General features: G+C 35.2%; 1 protein-coding gene across 1 annotated transcript; it reads right to left on the reverse strand.

The window, feature by feature from the left end:
* Positions 1-6140: 6140 nt before the first annotated feature.
* g6pc1a.1 (glucose-6-phosphatase catalytic subunit 1a, tandem duplicate 1) lies at positions 6141-14432 on the reverse strand. The gene is made up of 5 exons (XM_051914690.1): positions 13868-14432; positions 13221-13330; positions 10691-10796; positions 10474-10589; positions 6141-8550 (listed from the first exon to the last, which is right to left on the reverse strand). Exons 1-5 carry the CDS (start codon positions 14083-14085, stop codon positions 8039-8041), a joined length of 1062 nt encoding a protein of 353 aa, XP_051770650.1. The 5' UTR covers positions 14086-14432; the 3' UTR covers positions 6141-8038.
* Positions 14433-16056: the final 1624 nt, after the last annotated feature.

Consider the following 16056-nt stretch of genomic DNA (forward strand, 5'->3'; position numbering starts at 1 on the left):
AAAATATTCTCGTCGCTTTATAATATTAATATTGAACCACTGTACTCACATGAACCGATTTAAATATGTTTTTAGTACATTTGTAACAAGTTTGTGACAACATTAATGGATCTTGAGAGAGGAAATGTCATTGCTGGCTATGCAGGCCTCACTGAGCCATCAGATTTCAACAAAAATATCTTAATTTGTGTTCCAAAGATGAACGAAGGTCTTACAGGTGTGGAACGCCATGAGGGTGAGTAATAAATGACATTATTTTCATTTTTGGGTGAACTAACCCTTTAACATTTTGTAAAATATTTTGCATTAAAATTGTGCTTGCTTTTATTTTGTTATATAATGCAAATCTATTTGTATAATTGTCCAAATATGTTTTGGGGCCTTGATGCTAATAAATGATCATACATTCACAAAACATGCAATTTATTGTCTTAAATAAGTATAGTTTTATATTTAATCCAAGAAGAAGAGACAGAATAAATCATAGGCTCACCTTTTGCCCATTGACCAGCCTGTGCTCCTGCAAGCACAGCAGGCCTGTTAGCACAAGCGTTCACTGTTACGCATGGACAACTGTTGCTCAACTCTTCTTATGCAGCAGGATTGTGCCATCTTTCAGCAACTACGTCAGCCAACAAAGGTGACCCCTCGATTTAGGCCAAATGGACCTGTAAGTCTGTTCGAGTATGTGTGTGTGTGAAAAGGCCTTTGCTAGTTTATTATAGATCATTCATGCAATGAACCGGAAAACAGGTCAAGTAGTCATTAATCTTTTTTTAACTGACTCTTTGTATCATTGTACAAGCAGGAGTCCATTGGCCAAATCTTGTTTATCACTGCGTACAAAGAGGAAGAGACCCACTCAGGACTGTACAACAGCGATAAAAAAAGATAAGGAGAGAATGATTACTTGGGTGAAAGGAAAATATCATATGATTATAGTGCTAGCGTATCGTGATTTCTTGCAACATTTTAAAATTCCGTCATCATATACTAACCTTCATATTGTTCCAAACTTGTATGACTTTCATTCCTCTAAGGAATGCAAAAGAAGACATTTAGAAGAATATGCTGGGTGTTCTTTTACAATGAATGGGGACTGAAGCTTTTAAGGACACAAAACCAACATAAAAATATCATAAATTTTGTGAATCTGACTTGTGCACTATATTCCTAGTCAACTGAAGTCAAACAATAGCTTTGTGTGAGGAACAGACCCAGATTTAGGTTGTTATTCACTAAAAACTAAAGTCCTCTTCAGCACATTAATGAGTGTTCTTGAGGAAAGTAGCAATCTGTATAGTTTTTTTGGGGGGTTGTTTACACGACAACGTTTTCACCTAAAAACGGAATACTTTTTGTGCGTTTTATGCGTTTATAGACCTGAATGCTCAAACCTTTGAAAACGGGATTCAAAGTGCAAGTTATTGACAACGATACATAATCATCTCTGTGTAAACTACAAACATGCGAATTTGTAAAAATTGTGATGTCACACATTTAAAGTAAACAAATTCACAAAAAGGAAAGTTTCTGTTAAACAGGTTAATTGTATTAAAAGGGCAGCTATAAACAAGCCAGTGTTGAGCAGCAAACAGGTATTTGAAGCTGCTGGTGTCTCTGGAGTCTTGAGAACCTCTCCATGCCTGCTGGCAGCTGTGTGTAAAATTGCATTTTAACCACCCTTAACCAAACCTCACAAAGAGAAACATTTACAGTGGGTGTAGAAATATGTTTTTAAACAGTTTTATTGCTGTGGTGTTTTTTGCAGCATGGGATAGTGCATAGTGCATTGTATTTCAGAAGGCATTATCCTTCTTTTCATACCATAGCTGAAAATGGCCAGTTATACACTCCACATATCTTGATGAAGTCATTTTGACACCCTCAGAGACCCCAAAGGGACCTTCCATCTCACTTCCCAATATTCCAGCCCAAATCATCACCCACCAGCTCCCTGCTGACGTCACAGTCTTGTTGGAACGTGGTGGCCATTCACCAACCATCCAGAAATCCATCCATCCAGAGACCATCCATTGTAGTACGGCATTCGTCAGTGAATAAAACTATTTAAAAATGAGTCTTCATTTATTTCTACACCCACTGCAAATGTTTCTCTTTGTGAGGTTTGGTTAGAGGTGGCTGAAATGCAACTTTACGCACAACTGCCAGCCTGCATGGAGAGCTTCTTGAGGCACCAGCAGCATCAAATACCTGTTTGCTGCTTAACACTGGCTTTTTTATAACTGCTCTTTTAATACAAATTTTTTTTTTGACAGGAACTTTCCTTAATAAGCCTTTATCTGACCGAGTTCTGCTGTGCTCTAAATCAGTCACAAGTCTTATGATAATTCGATAATCTGCATTCAGTTTTCACACAATATTAGTTGTTTTCATGCCTTTTGCACAACATTGCACCATTTCATTCTTTTCATCTTCGGAAAGATCTTTCTTCCTCCCCATATTGCATGAGAACTGTGACTTGCTTAATAATGTGGAACAACCTCTCAGTAGGGTTTCCATTTAACTAAGTAGACCTGGCAAATTATTTTTGTCTGAGATTGATACCAGTTATCTAAAAAGACATGGATAAATAAACAAACAAACACTTTCTTAGAAAAACTAAAATCTGTATGTTTATTGTACTGAAATCCTACTGATATGTCACTAGCATAATAATTTGGAACACAGTGCATATGAATTTTGGAAAAGGTTTGAAAATGGTTTGTCCCACTGAGTAAACAAAAATCTCCCACTTGAACACTTTGGCCAAACTCCGGAAAAATGTCATCTAAGTAGACAAGTGGTCAAGTGCAAAAAGATCATGTTCACAGATCATAATTTTGGTGCTTTTGCATTTTGAAACGTTTTGAAGATTGAAAGCTTCTGACCCATTAGGAACTACTACAGTACTTGCTGCTGTGAAAAAGAAGTGTGCTTAATTGTAATGAATGTGCACATGTAGTGTACTTCAAACCTTAAATGTATATTTTTAAGAAACTGTACTTGCAGTATATAATAAAATAGTTATGAAATAAAAGGCCACTTACGTGTACTAAAAGTGAAAACTCATTCATGACTATATGGGCCTGTCCAAACCCACACTTGCAGTTTTTGCACTTGACCACTTGTCTACTTAGATGACATTTTTCCGGAGTTTGGCCAAAGTGTTCAAGTGGGAGATTTTTGTTTACTCAGTGGGACAAACCATTTTCAAACCTTTTCCAAAATTCATATGCACTGTGTTCCAAATTATTATGCTAGTGACATATCAGTAGGATTTCAGTACAATAAACATACAGATTTTAGTTTTTCTAAGAAAGTGTTTGTTTGTTTATTTATCCATGTCTTTTTAGGTAACTGGTATCAATCTCAGACAAAAATAATTTGCCAGGTCTACTTAGTTAAATGGAAACCCTACTTAGAGGTTGTTCCACATTATTAAGCAAGTCACAGTTCTCATGCAATATGGGGAGGAAGAAAGATCTTTCTGAAGATGAAAAGAATGAAATGGTGCAATGTTGTGCAAAAGGCATGAAAACAACTAATATTGTGTGAAAACTGAATGCAGATTATCGAATTATCATAAGATTTGTGAGTGATTTAGAGCACAGCAGAACTCGGTCAGATAAAGGCTTATTAAGGAAAGTTCCTGTCAAAAAAAAATAATTGTATTAAAAGAGCAGCTATAAAAAAGCAAGTGTTGAGCAGCAAACAGGTATTTGATGCTGCTGGTGCCTCAAGAAGCTCTACATGCAGGCTGGCAGTTGTGCGTAAAGTTGCATTTCAGCCACCTCTAACCAAACCTCACAAAGAGAAACATTTGCAGTGGGTGTAGAAATAAATGAAGACTCATTTTTAAATAGTTTTATTCACTGACGAATGCCGTACTACAATGGATGGTCTCTAGATGGATGGATTTCTGGATGGTTGGTGAATGGCCACCACGTTCCAACAAGACTGTGACGTCAGCAGGGAGCTGGCGGGTGATGATTTGGGCTGGAATATTGGGAAGTGAGATGGAAGGTCCCTTTGGGGTCTCTGAGGGTGTCAAAATGACTTCATCAAGATATGTGGAGTTTATATTTGGCCATTTTCAGCTATGGTATAAAAAGAAGGATAGTGCCTTCTGAAATACAATGCACTATGCACTATCCCATGCTGCAAAAAACACCACAGCAATAAAACTGTTTAAAAAAGTATTTCTACACCCACTGTAAATGTTTCTCTTTGTGAGGTTTGGTTAAGGGTGGTTAAAATGCAATTTTACACACAGCTGCCAGCCTGCATGGAGAGGTTCTCAAGACTCCAGAGACACCAGCAGCTTCAAATACCTGTTTGCTGCTCAACACTGGCTTTTTTATAGCTGCCCTTTTAATACAATTAACCTGTTTAACAGAAACTTTCCTTAATAAGCCTTTATCTGACCGAGTTCTGCTGTGCTCTAAATCACTCACAAATCTTATGATAGTTCAATAATCTGCATTCAGTTTTCACACAATATTAGTTGTTTTTGTGCCTTTTGCACAACATTGCACCATTTCATGCTTTTCATCTTCAGAAAGATCTTTCTTTCTCCCCATATTGCATGAGAACTGTGACTTGCTTAATAATGTGGAACAACCTCTAAGTAGGGTTTCCATTTACCTAAGGAAACATTTGTATTGTAAAATGTTAAGTGTTACATTTACCTGCAACACTTAACATTTTACAACCAAATATGTAACATCGAATTATTTTAACTTACACTGGAAAGACATGACGTGAAATCTAGGCATGCAAGTTCCTGAACGCTTAGCCTCAAAGACCTCGAAGTGGTATTTTGTGTGCATTAAATGTACTGCGCTTTGGCATTTTTTAGACCAGGGACAGTCTTGGGCACTTACTTCCTTTCGTGTGCAAGTGCTCTCAAGTGGCCAAAATCGCAAGTGTTGATATTTGGACGGGGCCTAAGTCCAAATATGGGGACTGTTCTAAACTGCAATTTCATTACAAATGTGCAATTACAAAAACTGATTTAAATACAAGACATACAAGTTTTAATAAAAATGTTATTAAAGTATATTTACTATTAAATGTCTCAGCAGTAGGCATACACTTTAACCATATTTCAAAGACAATAGAGGGTAAAAAAGCATTCGTAAGTTAAATTTTCTGCATTTAATATGAATTTAACCTATAATACATTTTCATTTAATCGCAAAATAACATGCAATTAAGTGTCCGCAAACATTACATTCAGTTCACACTTAAGTATATTATTTCCATAAGTACTCTTTTTAAAAGTATGCTAAAGTCTACTTCTTTCCACAAGGGTGCATGGAAGTACATTTCACCATCTAACAGAAGAAATGAAGTCATATTCGAAACACAAATGAAGATATTTTAAATGCAATCTGAGAGATTTCTGTCACAACTTCCACTTTGTCACTTCAAAACGTTCATAAAGAGATCATAAAACTAATCTTTATGAATCGAGCGATTAAGTATTATGGGTTTGCAATGACATGAGGGTGAGTAAATGACAGAATTTTTATTTTTGGGTGAACTAACCCTTTAAGCATGACCTGAGTGTGAATACATATTTTTGTGTCAAATATACTTTTTTTTACAGCCAATGATCAAATAGCATTGTCCGGGACAGAACAGTGCTGTGTGGCACACGTTCAACCTGTAACCTTCAGTGAGGAGTGAAAAACATTGATAAGGATGTTTGTGCAGTCTGTGATGTAACGGGCCACAGATTCTCCAGGCCACCAAACGCATAAACAAAATGTTCTGCACTTTGGCCTACTACGCCCATCACAAACCCCACAAAAGAACAAAATTTAAACGTCTGTAAAAGAGGTTAGAGAAAAGTAGGCAAAGAAAGTTAATATTTAAAAGAAGTCCTCAGGAAGAAAATTAATCAATATGGATGTTTTTCAGAAAAATGAAACATTTTATTATAACAAACATTTTTAACAAACCAAACACAATCTAAAGAAAAACTTTCTAAAAGAACTAAAACCAAATTTAAGGAATTAATTTGTTTCTTTTCACTAACATAGGAAGCCACTGTGCCTACTGGATCTGGAAAAAATTAACAGAGGCTTTGGTGATAAGTTTTAAATGCTCAAGTAAAACAGAAACAAACAACGTCTCTCCACACTGTAAACATTTATTCTTTCATTATGCAACATCATGTGCGGTTAAAGTAGTCTGTAAGTAAACTGAAAGACATGCATGCATGCAATCGCATTATTAATGGATAAAAATAAAATAATTATAGTCCTATCCTAGAGACAGTATTCCATAATTAAAAGTCATAAAAAGATGCCAAGAGATATCCTTGGTTTAGTACTGCATGTAGGTACTTAAAACCTAAATTCAGTATATAATATAATACAATTTAATGGTATATTTCATGATAAAAAATCGGCTATGTATAGTCAAATTGATCAATCATGATTAATCGCACCTAACATAAAAGTTTGTTTTTACATAATATGCGTGTATATTATATATATATATATATATATGTATGTATGTATAAATGTGTACACACACACACACACACACACACACACACATATATATATAAATGTAATGATAGAACTTTTATGTTAGATTTGATTAATCATGATTAATCGATTTGACAGCATATATATTAGTGCTTTCAAATTGATTCATCATGATTAATTACATCTAATATATACATACATTTACAAATGGATATTTTTTTTATCACAAAAAAAATATATATATTTATATATATATATATATACACACACATAGTCAAACCAAAATTTATTCAGACACCTTGAACATTTCATTCATTAATACAGTTTATTCACTATAGTTTAAAAAAAATGGTAATAAAATATGACAAGATCTCAGAGTTAAACTGTTAAACTGAGTTAAACTGTGTCAGAAAAAAAAAATATATATATATATCTTAATTATGTCAGATAACACATGGTCAGGTTAAAGTGTCTGAATAATTTTTGGTTCCAAATTTTTATCAATTTTACTGGTAGTCCACTGTATGATGAATTTTTGGGTATAATATGTCACAATTTACTTTATTTTGCTATCCTCACTTACATAAATGAACTCTAGTATCCTGCACCCACTAGTAAAATATATATCAAAAATATCAAAAATGTCTGAATAATTTTTGGTTTGACTGTATATATATATATATATATATATATATTTATATCACGATTAATCGATTTGAGTGATTAAAAATATCCATTTGTAAATGTGTGTGTGTATTCTAAGTATGATATAGTTGAATGGTGCAATAAGTCGCTTTACGATGAATGATCCCTATAACAGCAGTCATAGGAACAATGTACAGCCATACTGTATGTACAGAGCATGACTGAGGGACCTTTGAACCTAAGATCTGAATGAAAGTTACTTAGTCAATGGGCCAGCCTCCTTTAGACCCATTCACAGATAACAAGATATGCAGGGAGGCACCAGAATATGAAGACTTGCAAACAACAAGCTCAAATAATCTTGGAAAGATCTGAGTGATAATTACAGTCATTCATCATAGTCATGCGAGAGGATTCGAGAGGAGGAACATCTTAAAAAGTTCTCCTCTGACAACAATTCAATTCAATGTCTCATAATGCAGACCAACGTTTCATACTTAATAGTTTCTGAAAAATCAAGAAATTGGAGCACATTTTATAGCCTAACATTTTTAGTTTCTCTGCTTAAAAATTGCACATCAATTCAATGTGTTACTTGCCATTTCTTTGTAATTGTTTCTAGCAATTTCTGAGTGAAAATAGTTCCTATACTGAATTTCTTATCAGTGTAGATGAGAATGGAACCATTTTTATACAAAAAACTAAAATCACAGGACAGTTCAAAACAGTTTAAATGATATTTTGTATCCACCCATCCTGTACATGCCATCTGAGGTATTTTGTAAAGAATGCCCACCATTGCATTTGCCTTGAAAATCGGTTGCGATGCAAAACTATATCAGTCAAACTCTATGGTTTACCATTCACCAAAGTTTTGCACGAATATTGCACTACATTTCCTTTTCATGCTTGTTTTTTTGTGAAATCCAAGATATTGCTCCAGGAACAAGAGCAGTGGGAAGCACCAAAGCTACAGCGCATTTGCCGAATGACAGAAGGTAGAAAAGTAACTGGTTGCTCAAGGAAAACGTCATCTTATCCAGGAGCTGCAGCAACACCAATGATACACCAATACATCCTGTCCTGAAAGAGGCGCTGCTGTGTTTCTTGCTTCTTGTTTCATTGTAGTGTGATAAGTGAAGACCAAGTCCCAGACCAAACAGGGTGCCCATGTTCCTCAACAGGCTAGCAAAGGGGGTGGTGTCCATAAGGACCCAGTCTGGATTGACGCACCATTTCTGGGCCTTTGCCAATGTCCAGAGCAGATCCACACCCAGAGCTTTCAGAAGCACATAGAAGCCCACCGCGAAGAAGAGCAGGAACAGCGTGACACTGAAGTACTTTCTCAGACTTGCGTTGTAGATCCACTGCACTCTGGAGAATGTTTCTGCTACAATTATACCTGGAAATAAAAGACCAACAGCTGTCAGAGCATCTGGAAGCAACATAAAATGCTGATGCACTGTAAAATGAATTTAGAGATGCTCATTTTTTCCAGGATCTATTAATTTATTCAGAAATGCATTAAAAACGTAATTCGTACATACAGTATAATGACTTGAATACACCTCTTGTATGATAAGAATGTTTTTAATCTCTCTGACATAAAGTTAAAGGTGCAGTATGTAGGATTTCTGTCTGCTAGAGGTCGCTAGAGGCCTATTCAAAACAAAGGCGTAGCTTGATGACGGCAAGTTTGAGCGTGGAATCTTGGGACATGTGGGACTTCACATCACAGCCGGTGGAAACAATCGGGATAGGACTCAGGAAGAAATCATGTTCATGGATGCGATTATTAACTGTATTATTAATTGTTACTGTAGTATGAAGCAGAGCAGGACCGAGTGTTGTGGGAGCTGAACGAGGCAGCTGGAGCGATTGCGCAACACACACCTCACGAGCAGCGGAACTTTTATTATGCCACAGTCGCCGGCGCCGCTTCCGCTTTTCCGGTTATGAGTATGAGGTAACGCAGCTCTGTTTATTATATTAGATACATTTGAGAGTGTTGAAAATGATGTTACTCTAAACGTGTTGAGCTATATAACAACAATTAGTTTTCTGTCTATAAATGTAACCAAACAGTTGTTCCCTTGCCTATTAAAACATGTAAATATTAAAGCGTCTTTGGTGTTTCCATGGTTTCTACAAAATAAAACCGGAAACCGAGGGTAACGCGGGTATGACGCCATTGACAGGCGACTCCTCACACGTCCCGGAGCCTTGGTTAAAATCACGATTTTCTAACGATTTACAAATAGTCGGAAACATTTGGAATATTGTAAGTACTCAAGTGAACAAAATATATAACACTGGCCTAGTGGTTTTTGGATATTTTACTGCAAAAATCTTACATATTGCACCTTTAAAAAAGCCAAAAATGAGCGGTACAACTGCTCTAATATCATGATAAACGAGAAAAAAAAGGCTCATTAATAGGATGAAATTCTTGGAAATATTTGAGTAGTTTGCCATAATCCTTTATTGTTATTTTTTAAGGGATTTTTTATTTATTTATTTTTTAACAAAACTGTTTCACTGCTTATTATTATTTGAAAAATTTTAGCTTCCAAATGACTGCGAATACGCAGTCATGTGACCTTGACCCGTGACCTTATGCGAAAAATTCAGGCCGGGGTTATTATAGATAACTAAAATGAAAACTAAAACATAAATAAACTGTTACTTGAAATAAAATAAACATGAACTAACTTTAAAAACCTTAAACTTATTTTATTTCAGTTAGTTGCCAAAGCAACATTTCTTCTTAATTTGATATAGTAAAATATCTCAAATTAAAATACAAAATGAATAAAAACAATATAGACGCTTAATAAATAAATAAATAAATAAATAAAAATGACGAAAATACACAACAAAATTACTAAAACTTTAACTAAAATGGAAAATACAAAAATAAAAACTAATTCAAAATATTAAAAAAATAATTATAGTATATCAATGATACTAAAATAACACTGGTTCATGTTGAAAATTGTCATGTGGTGCGACTCCCAAAAATGTAATATTTATGAATTACTAATTCATGATATTTGTTAAAATAAATAAATAAATAAATATTACAAAACATTTTTGAAAATAATGATTAATATGTGATGTAAACACACGATTTCTTGGTTACACCACATGACATTTTTGCAGTCATTACATTTTTTACTTTCTTTAAAATTGTATACAAGTTTTTCTAAACCAACATGAATGCAAAGAGCACATTTTAAAGAATTTAAAAAAAATACATTTTTAATTTTTTCCATCATGGACATTCTATGCCATTGACCAACTAACGAAAAAAGAAGACATGTACCTGAAATAACTCCGCTGATAACTTGGTGTGGGAAATGGGCTGCCAGATAGACTCTAGACATGCACACCAGTAACTCCACCAAACCCAGAAGCATCCAGAGCATCAACTGTAAAAATCTAAAAGCAAACATTTACTGTATAATTTTAAGGGTATTAAGACCTTAAAACAGTTGTTTTCTTGAGATGATTAAGCACAGATCTACTTTTCTCAGACTCACCTATAACTTAAAGGAGGCATTTTTCTTTCAGCAACAATGGAAAGCACTGCTGTAACCATTACATACCCAACTCCTGAAGAACCCATGGCATGACCCGACGGGCTCCCTGATCAACGAGAACCAAACAAGCATTGTGGTGAACACCAGTGTTGGGGAAAGTTAAGGCATTACAATATTGTGTTACTTTCTTTAAAAAAGTAACTTACTGCATTACTTAGTTACTTTTTATGGAAAGTAATGGATTACTTTACTTTTTCCTCACCTGGGCAGGGTTTGCTTTTTTGTTTTTAATAACAAAAAAAGTTATATTTTTGGCAAATATAAAGGCCTTTTCACACCAAAAGTGAAATGAGTAAGCCTCAGATTCACACCTGTACAATAGAGGGCGCAGCTCAAACAAACCTTTCAGCTGTGCTGCTATTTTGGATTGAAATAGGACGCAGAAGAATGAACTTCAACACTTATACTTAAGCAATAAGAACAAAAAATGAAACGAATGTGTTGCTTATTTAAAGTCATTTGCACGGTTGAATTGGATACAATACTACAATAACCTTTCTGTTTACACAACGCCTCTGCTGCATTACTTATTTGAAAAAGTAACAGATATTTTGTTGCAAATTTAAAAGTAATGTGTTACTTTACTATTTACTTGATATAGTAATCTGATGGTGGAAGTTACTTGTAATGTGTTACCCAAAACACTGGAGAACACAGGGCAAGGGAAAAAAAAATCAAATCAGAGATTGTGTGGAAAAACAATTGTTTGATCAAAGATACATCTGTTCAGGAACTTTCCCAGCTGAAAGCAGCCTAAAGTGGTTTGCTGGTTTCTCAGGCTGGTTGATTTTAGAAGGGTTTTGAGCACTTTTCAGCTTGTCAGACTTGCTAAAACCAGCTTAAACCAGATAAGACCAGCTTAGGGAAAATACCAGCAGCCATTTAGATAAAATATCAGGCTATTTATGAGACAATTTAATTAGTCTAGAGTACTAATTCAGGTCAAGAATGAATGGATACTCGCCAGCAATATGTGTAATATTACCAGTAAGTAATATGTGTGGCTTCATTCAAAGACGGCCCTTGAACTGGAACAGTACGATAACCAGAAGCCAGATCCATGAGAGATTAGCAACTTTGCTTAAATTACTACCAGTATAATGTTATTTGGAGCTGTAATTCATTCATAGCATAATCAATTATAAAGCAGAAAGGGATATAATATACAGTGAGCCAGTTATTATTGCAAAATAAAAATGGTAAACTTTTATTTAGCAATACTGACCGATTTATTGTATATTAGGGATGTACCGATACCATTTTTTAAGCACCGAGTACGAGTACCGATACTTTTTTCTAGTACTCGCCGATACTGATACCGATGCCTATACATTTATTAATTTCTCTCTCTCTCTCTCTCTCTTTTTTTTGGTGATGTTGCAGTTTTCCAAGCACAACACGGTGAGACTAATGAATGTAGGACAGCTTCTTTATTATTACTCTAACGAAAAAAGTAATCATTTTTATGTGCTTGTCACAAACTTAAAGAACAAAAATTTCACAGTGTCCAATAACCTTCAAAGGGCATAATTACCAATATATATAATTGTTATATAAAAAGAAATTTACAAACAAATTACAAACAATACAACAAATACTATAGAGATACAAATTAAATAAACTTGTACAGTAGGTTTGTTTACCATGTATACATTTATTTAACATATTTTGTTTTATTAACATTAACGACAAATATAGGCTACGGTCCCTTTAAGACCGAATCCATGGATACTGACACATATCCTGTTTTCACCCAAATGTTTACGTCCACTTAAGCCATAACCGACTGTATTTACGTGAGATACTCCACACGATGGACATTTTGACAACTATGTGTGCATTTGACCATTCAGGCGCGAGGAGAACTGATCACGCGCTGTCTGAGAGAACTGGGATCGCGCGCAAGAAAGAGAGAGAGCGCGTGCGAGAGAGAGAAAGCGCTTCTGGTCTGTGTCATTCAGCGCGATTCCGCCTATCCCGCCTTCACTAATCGATAACGAATTGTGATTGAAAGCATGCAGTTCGCAACATGTTTGTTGTCATCATTAATTTTGAAGTATTTCCACACCTCTGAGGCAGACATTGTTTCTGCTGCCGCCGTCGGTGTCTCTGTGCACGGAAAATTCTGTCAGTTACGTCACGTGAGGTATCGGGGGTATTTTTACGAGTACGAGTACAAGTACATGAGCTTGGTATCGGGCCCGATACCGATACTGGTATCGGTGCATCCCTATATTATTCTGCTTATTAAATGATAACTTACCAAAATAAATTAATAAACAGACATGAAATACTGATTTGAGTTTAAATACATTTTATTGTGTGAGAAGTGTGAGAAGAAAGAGACTGTAGAGAAAAACATGAGATTATGGTTAAGTCATAGTACAAAACTATTTGACCATAGAAAGCTGTGATTGACCAATCAAAATCAAGTATTTCAGATAGCTGTGCAATAAATATTGTAATATACCTGGTCCAGTTTCACAAGTGATGGAGAACTGTTGCAGTTCAGGATGTTTTATAGGGCCGTAAAACTTAGTCTCATTCACCCACCAGTACGGCCTCTCACCGAAAAGCACCCTATGCATATATCACAAAAACATATTAAATTGCATCATCATCATCAAAAAAAAAGAAAGAAAATAATTTATTTGAAGAAGGAGAATAGGAGCACAAAGATAACATAGAACATAATTTAATAATTTAACTTACATAATGCATGTTTAATATTAATATAAAAAAAAAAAAAATATATATATATATAATATATATATATAAAAAAATGTAATTTATATTCTTTCTGTTCCCACTTCATATCACGTGTAATACAGGTAAGGTTAGGGACAGGTTTGGTGGTATGGGTAGGTTTAAGGGGTAATGGAAGGGTCAACAGTCCAATTACAGATTAATTACAGCTGTAATATAAGTACATTGTAAAGACATGTACTGTATCCTTAATTTAAATGTCAGTGTATACTAGTGGTTAAAGACTTTTAATATAAAATGGGTCAATATTTCTGATAATGCAACTTATTATGTAACAGCATAATCTTGTCACATTATATTTTCTAGTTCAGTGATTTTTTTTAAGAATGCGCAAACCAAAGAGCATCTCACCACTTCAGGACGAGGTTTAGCCAGTCTCCAACCACGGCCACCCAGATGAGTTTAACGGCAACATCTCTGCGCAGATGAAACCAAATGGGGAAAAACACAAAGAACGTGGTGTGGAGATCCGCCACCGAGGAGACCCACTGAAACAGATTCTCATAGTCCCGGTACTCTGTCTGCAAATGGACAGCTAGGTTCACCCCCCAGCTGTGAAGCAGGTCCATTTCTGCAGCTTGAGATCGGGACGGTCACCCTGGACAAATGTGCTCTGATGGAGGATAGACACAAGGCGCTGGGATAGGGATCAAACTGGACATATGAAGGCAGCCTGCCAGGTTTCCTCTAAACTCGGACCCCAGTTTTCTGTTCTAGTTGGACTTTATTCAAGGCTAGATGGTTTGGTTTTGTTTGCATGTTTGGTGGAGAACTCAGGGCCCCTCGATTTCATGACCTTTCACCTGTGATGACGCTGATGAGGCAAAGACTGATAAAATGATGAGTGGACACACTGATTAGTTTTGTCTTTGGTTTCATGACGTGTGATGTCACTATGAGGACATCTTAAAGTGACGCATTTAACGAAAATGATATGGATCTGTCTGGCTTTTGATCCTTTGTCACTCTGTAAATGGGAAAGGGAATAAATGATACGGTCTTGTTTAACAAATTTATTGATCCATTCGTGTTCTGACATTTTGTTTTGTTGTGCTTCATGGTGTTGTGTTCTTACAAACAGATGTTTTAATTTTCATTGGGCTCTTCCCTTCTGAAAAAGAAGTACACTTTAGCATACATAAAAAAAGGTATTTATTATGGAAATAACTTTAAAATAATATACTTAAGCGCAAATTTAATTTAATATTTTGGATGCTTGATTGCATGTTATTTGTTTTTTGACCCACTTAAAGAGTTAGTTCACCCAAAAATGAAAATTATGCCATGATTTACTCACCCTAAAGCCATCTTAGGTGTATATTACTATCTTCTTTCAGACGAATACAATCAGAGTCATATTTAAAAATATCCTGGCTCTTCCAAGCTTTATAATGGTAGTGAATGGCGCTCACGGTTTTGAAGCCCAAAAAAGTGCATCCATCCATCATAGAAGTAATCCATATGGCTCCAGGGGGTTAAATAAAGGCCTTCTGAAGAGAAGTGATGCATTTTTGTAAGAAAAATATCGATATTTAAAACTTTATAAACTAAATTAACTAGCTTCCAGCAGACGACCATACGCATCGAGTTACGGTGGAAGAGTAACCTCTGACCTGACGCATGATGCAATGACGAACATGAAAGTGCAGAGGATAGAGCAAAAAAAAACAGTGGTCACAAATTAGAAGTCTAAAACAAGAACTTTTAAAGAGAAATGTCATAGGATTTCGATATAAGAGAAGTGGAGCTTGCGTTTGTTGCACAGCTCTATTTGTTTTTAACCGCGAGAGGCGTCTAAGTTTACGTTACTTTTACATTATACATCGCGTCAGGGGTTACTCTTGTGGCGCAAGTTGACTTGCGCAGTATGTGTACGGTCCTCTGCCAAAAGCTAGTTATTTTAGTTTATAAAGCTTTAAATATGGATATTTTTCTTACAAAAACCCAGACGTATGGATTACTATGATGGAAGGATGCATTTTTGGGGGCTTCAAAATCGTGAGTGCCATTTACTACCATGATAAAGCTTGGAAGAGCCAGGATATTTTTAATATAACTCTGAAAGAACGTCATATACACCTAGGATGTAAATCATGGGATAATTTTCATTTTTGGGTGAACTATCCCTTTGAGTAGAACTTTTCATCATGTATTTCATAATTACTTACATTGTGTTTGAAATATGGTTAAAGTGTACTGCTGAATGTACTGACAACCATTTATAGTAGACTAAATTATACTTTAATGTCATATCTATTGAAACACATGTGACGTATTCAAAAATATTTGTAATTGCACAATTTTCTAATGATAAAGCTGCAATTTTGTACATTTAAAAATATTACATGTGCTTTAGTATGCGAAAAACAGTACGCCAAAAGAGTAGCATGTCCGAATTCATAGTATTCGAAAACAGTATTCGAAAATAGTAAAAATAGTACTCGAATAGTATTCGAAAATGTACCTGGATGACCTACTACTTCCGTCAAGATTCGAAGGACACTTTACTATCCCATGAGGCCACGGGAGAGGATTTGTGA

The sequence above is a fragment of the Ctenopharyngodon idella genome, chromosome 12 (genome assembly GCF_019924925.1).
Source record: "Ctenopharyngodon idella isolate HZGC_01 chromosome 12, HZGC01, whole genome shotgun sequence".
NCBI lineage: Eukaryota > Metazoa > Chordata > Actinopteri > Cypriniformes > Xenocyprididae > Ctenopharyngodon > Ctenopharyngodon idella.

Excerpts from the sequence above, each read along its gene's own strand:
- g6pc1a.1 (XM_051914690.1), bottom strand. The coding sequence starts at position 14,085 with ATGGACCTGCTTCACAGCTGGGGGGTGAACCTAGCTGTCCATTTGCAG. Across the intron at positions 13,331-13,867 it reads CTAAACCTCGTCCTGAAGTG|GGTGCTTTTCGGTGAGAGGC; the intron begins GTGAGATGCTCT and ends ATATATGCATAG. Across the intron at positions 8,551-10,473 it reads TATCAGCGGAGTTATTTCAG|GTATAATTGTAGCAGAAACA; the intron begins GTACATGTCTTC and ends TTTTATTTCCAG.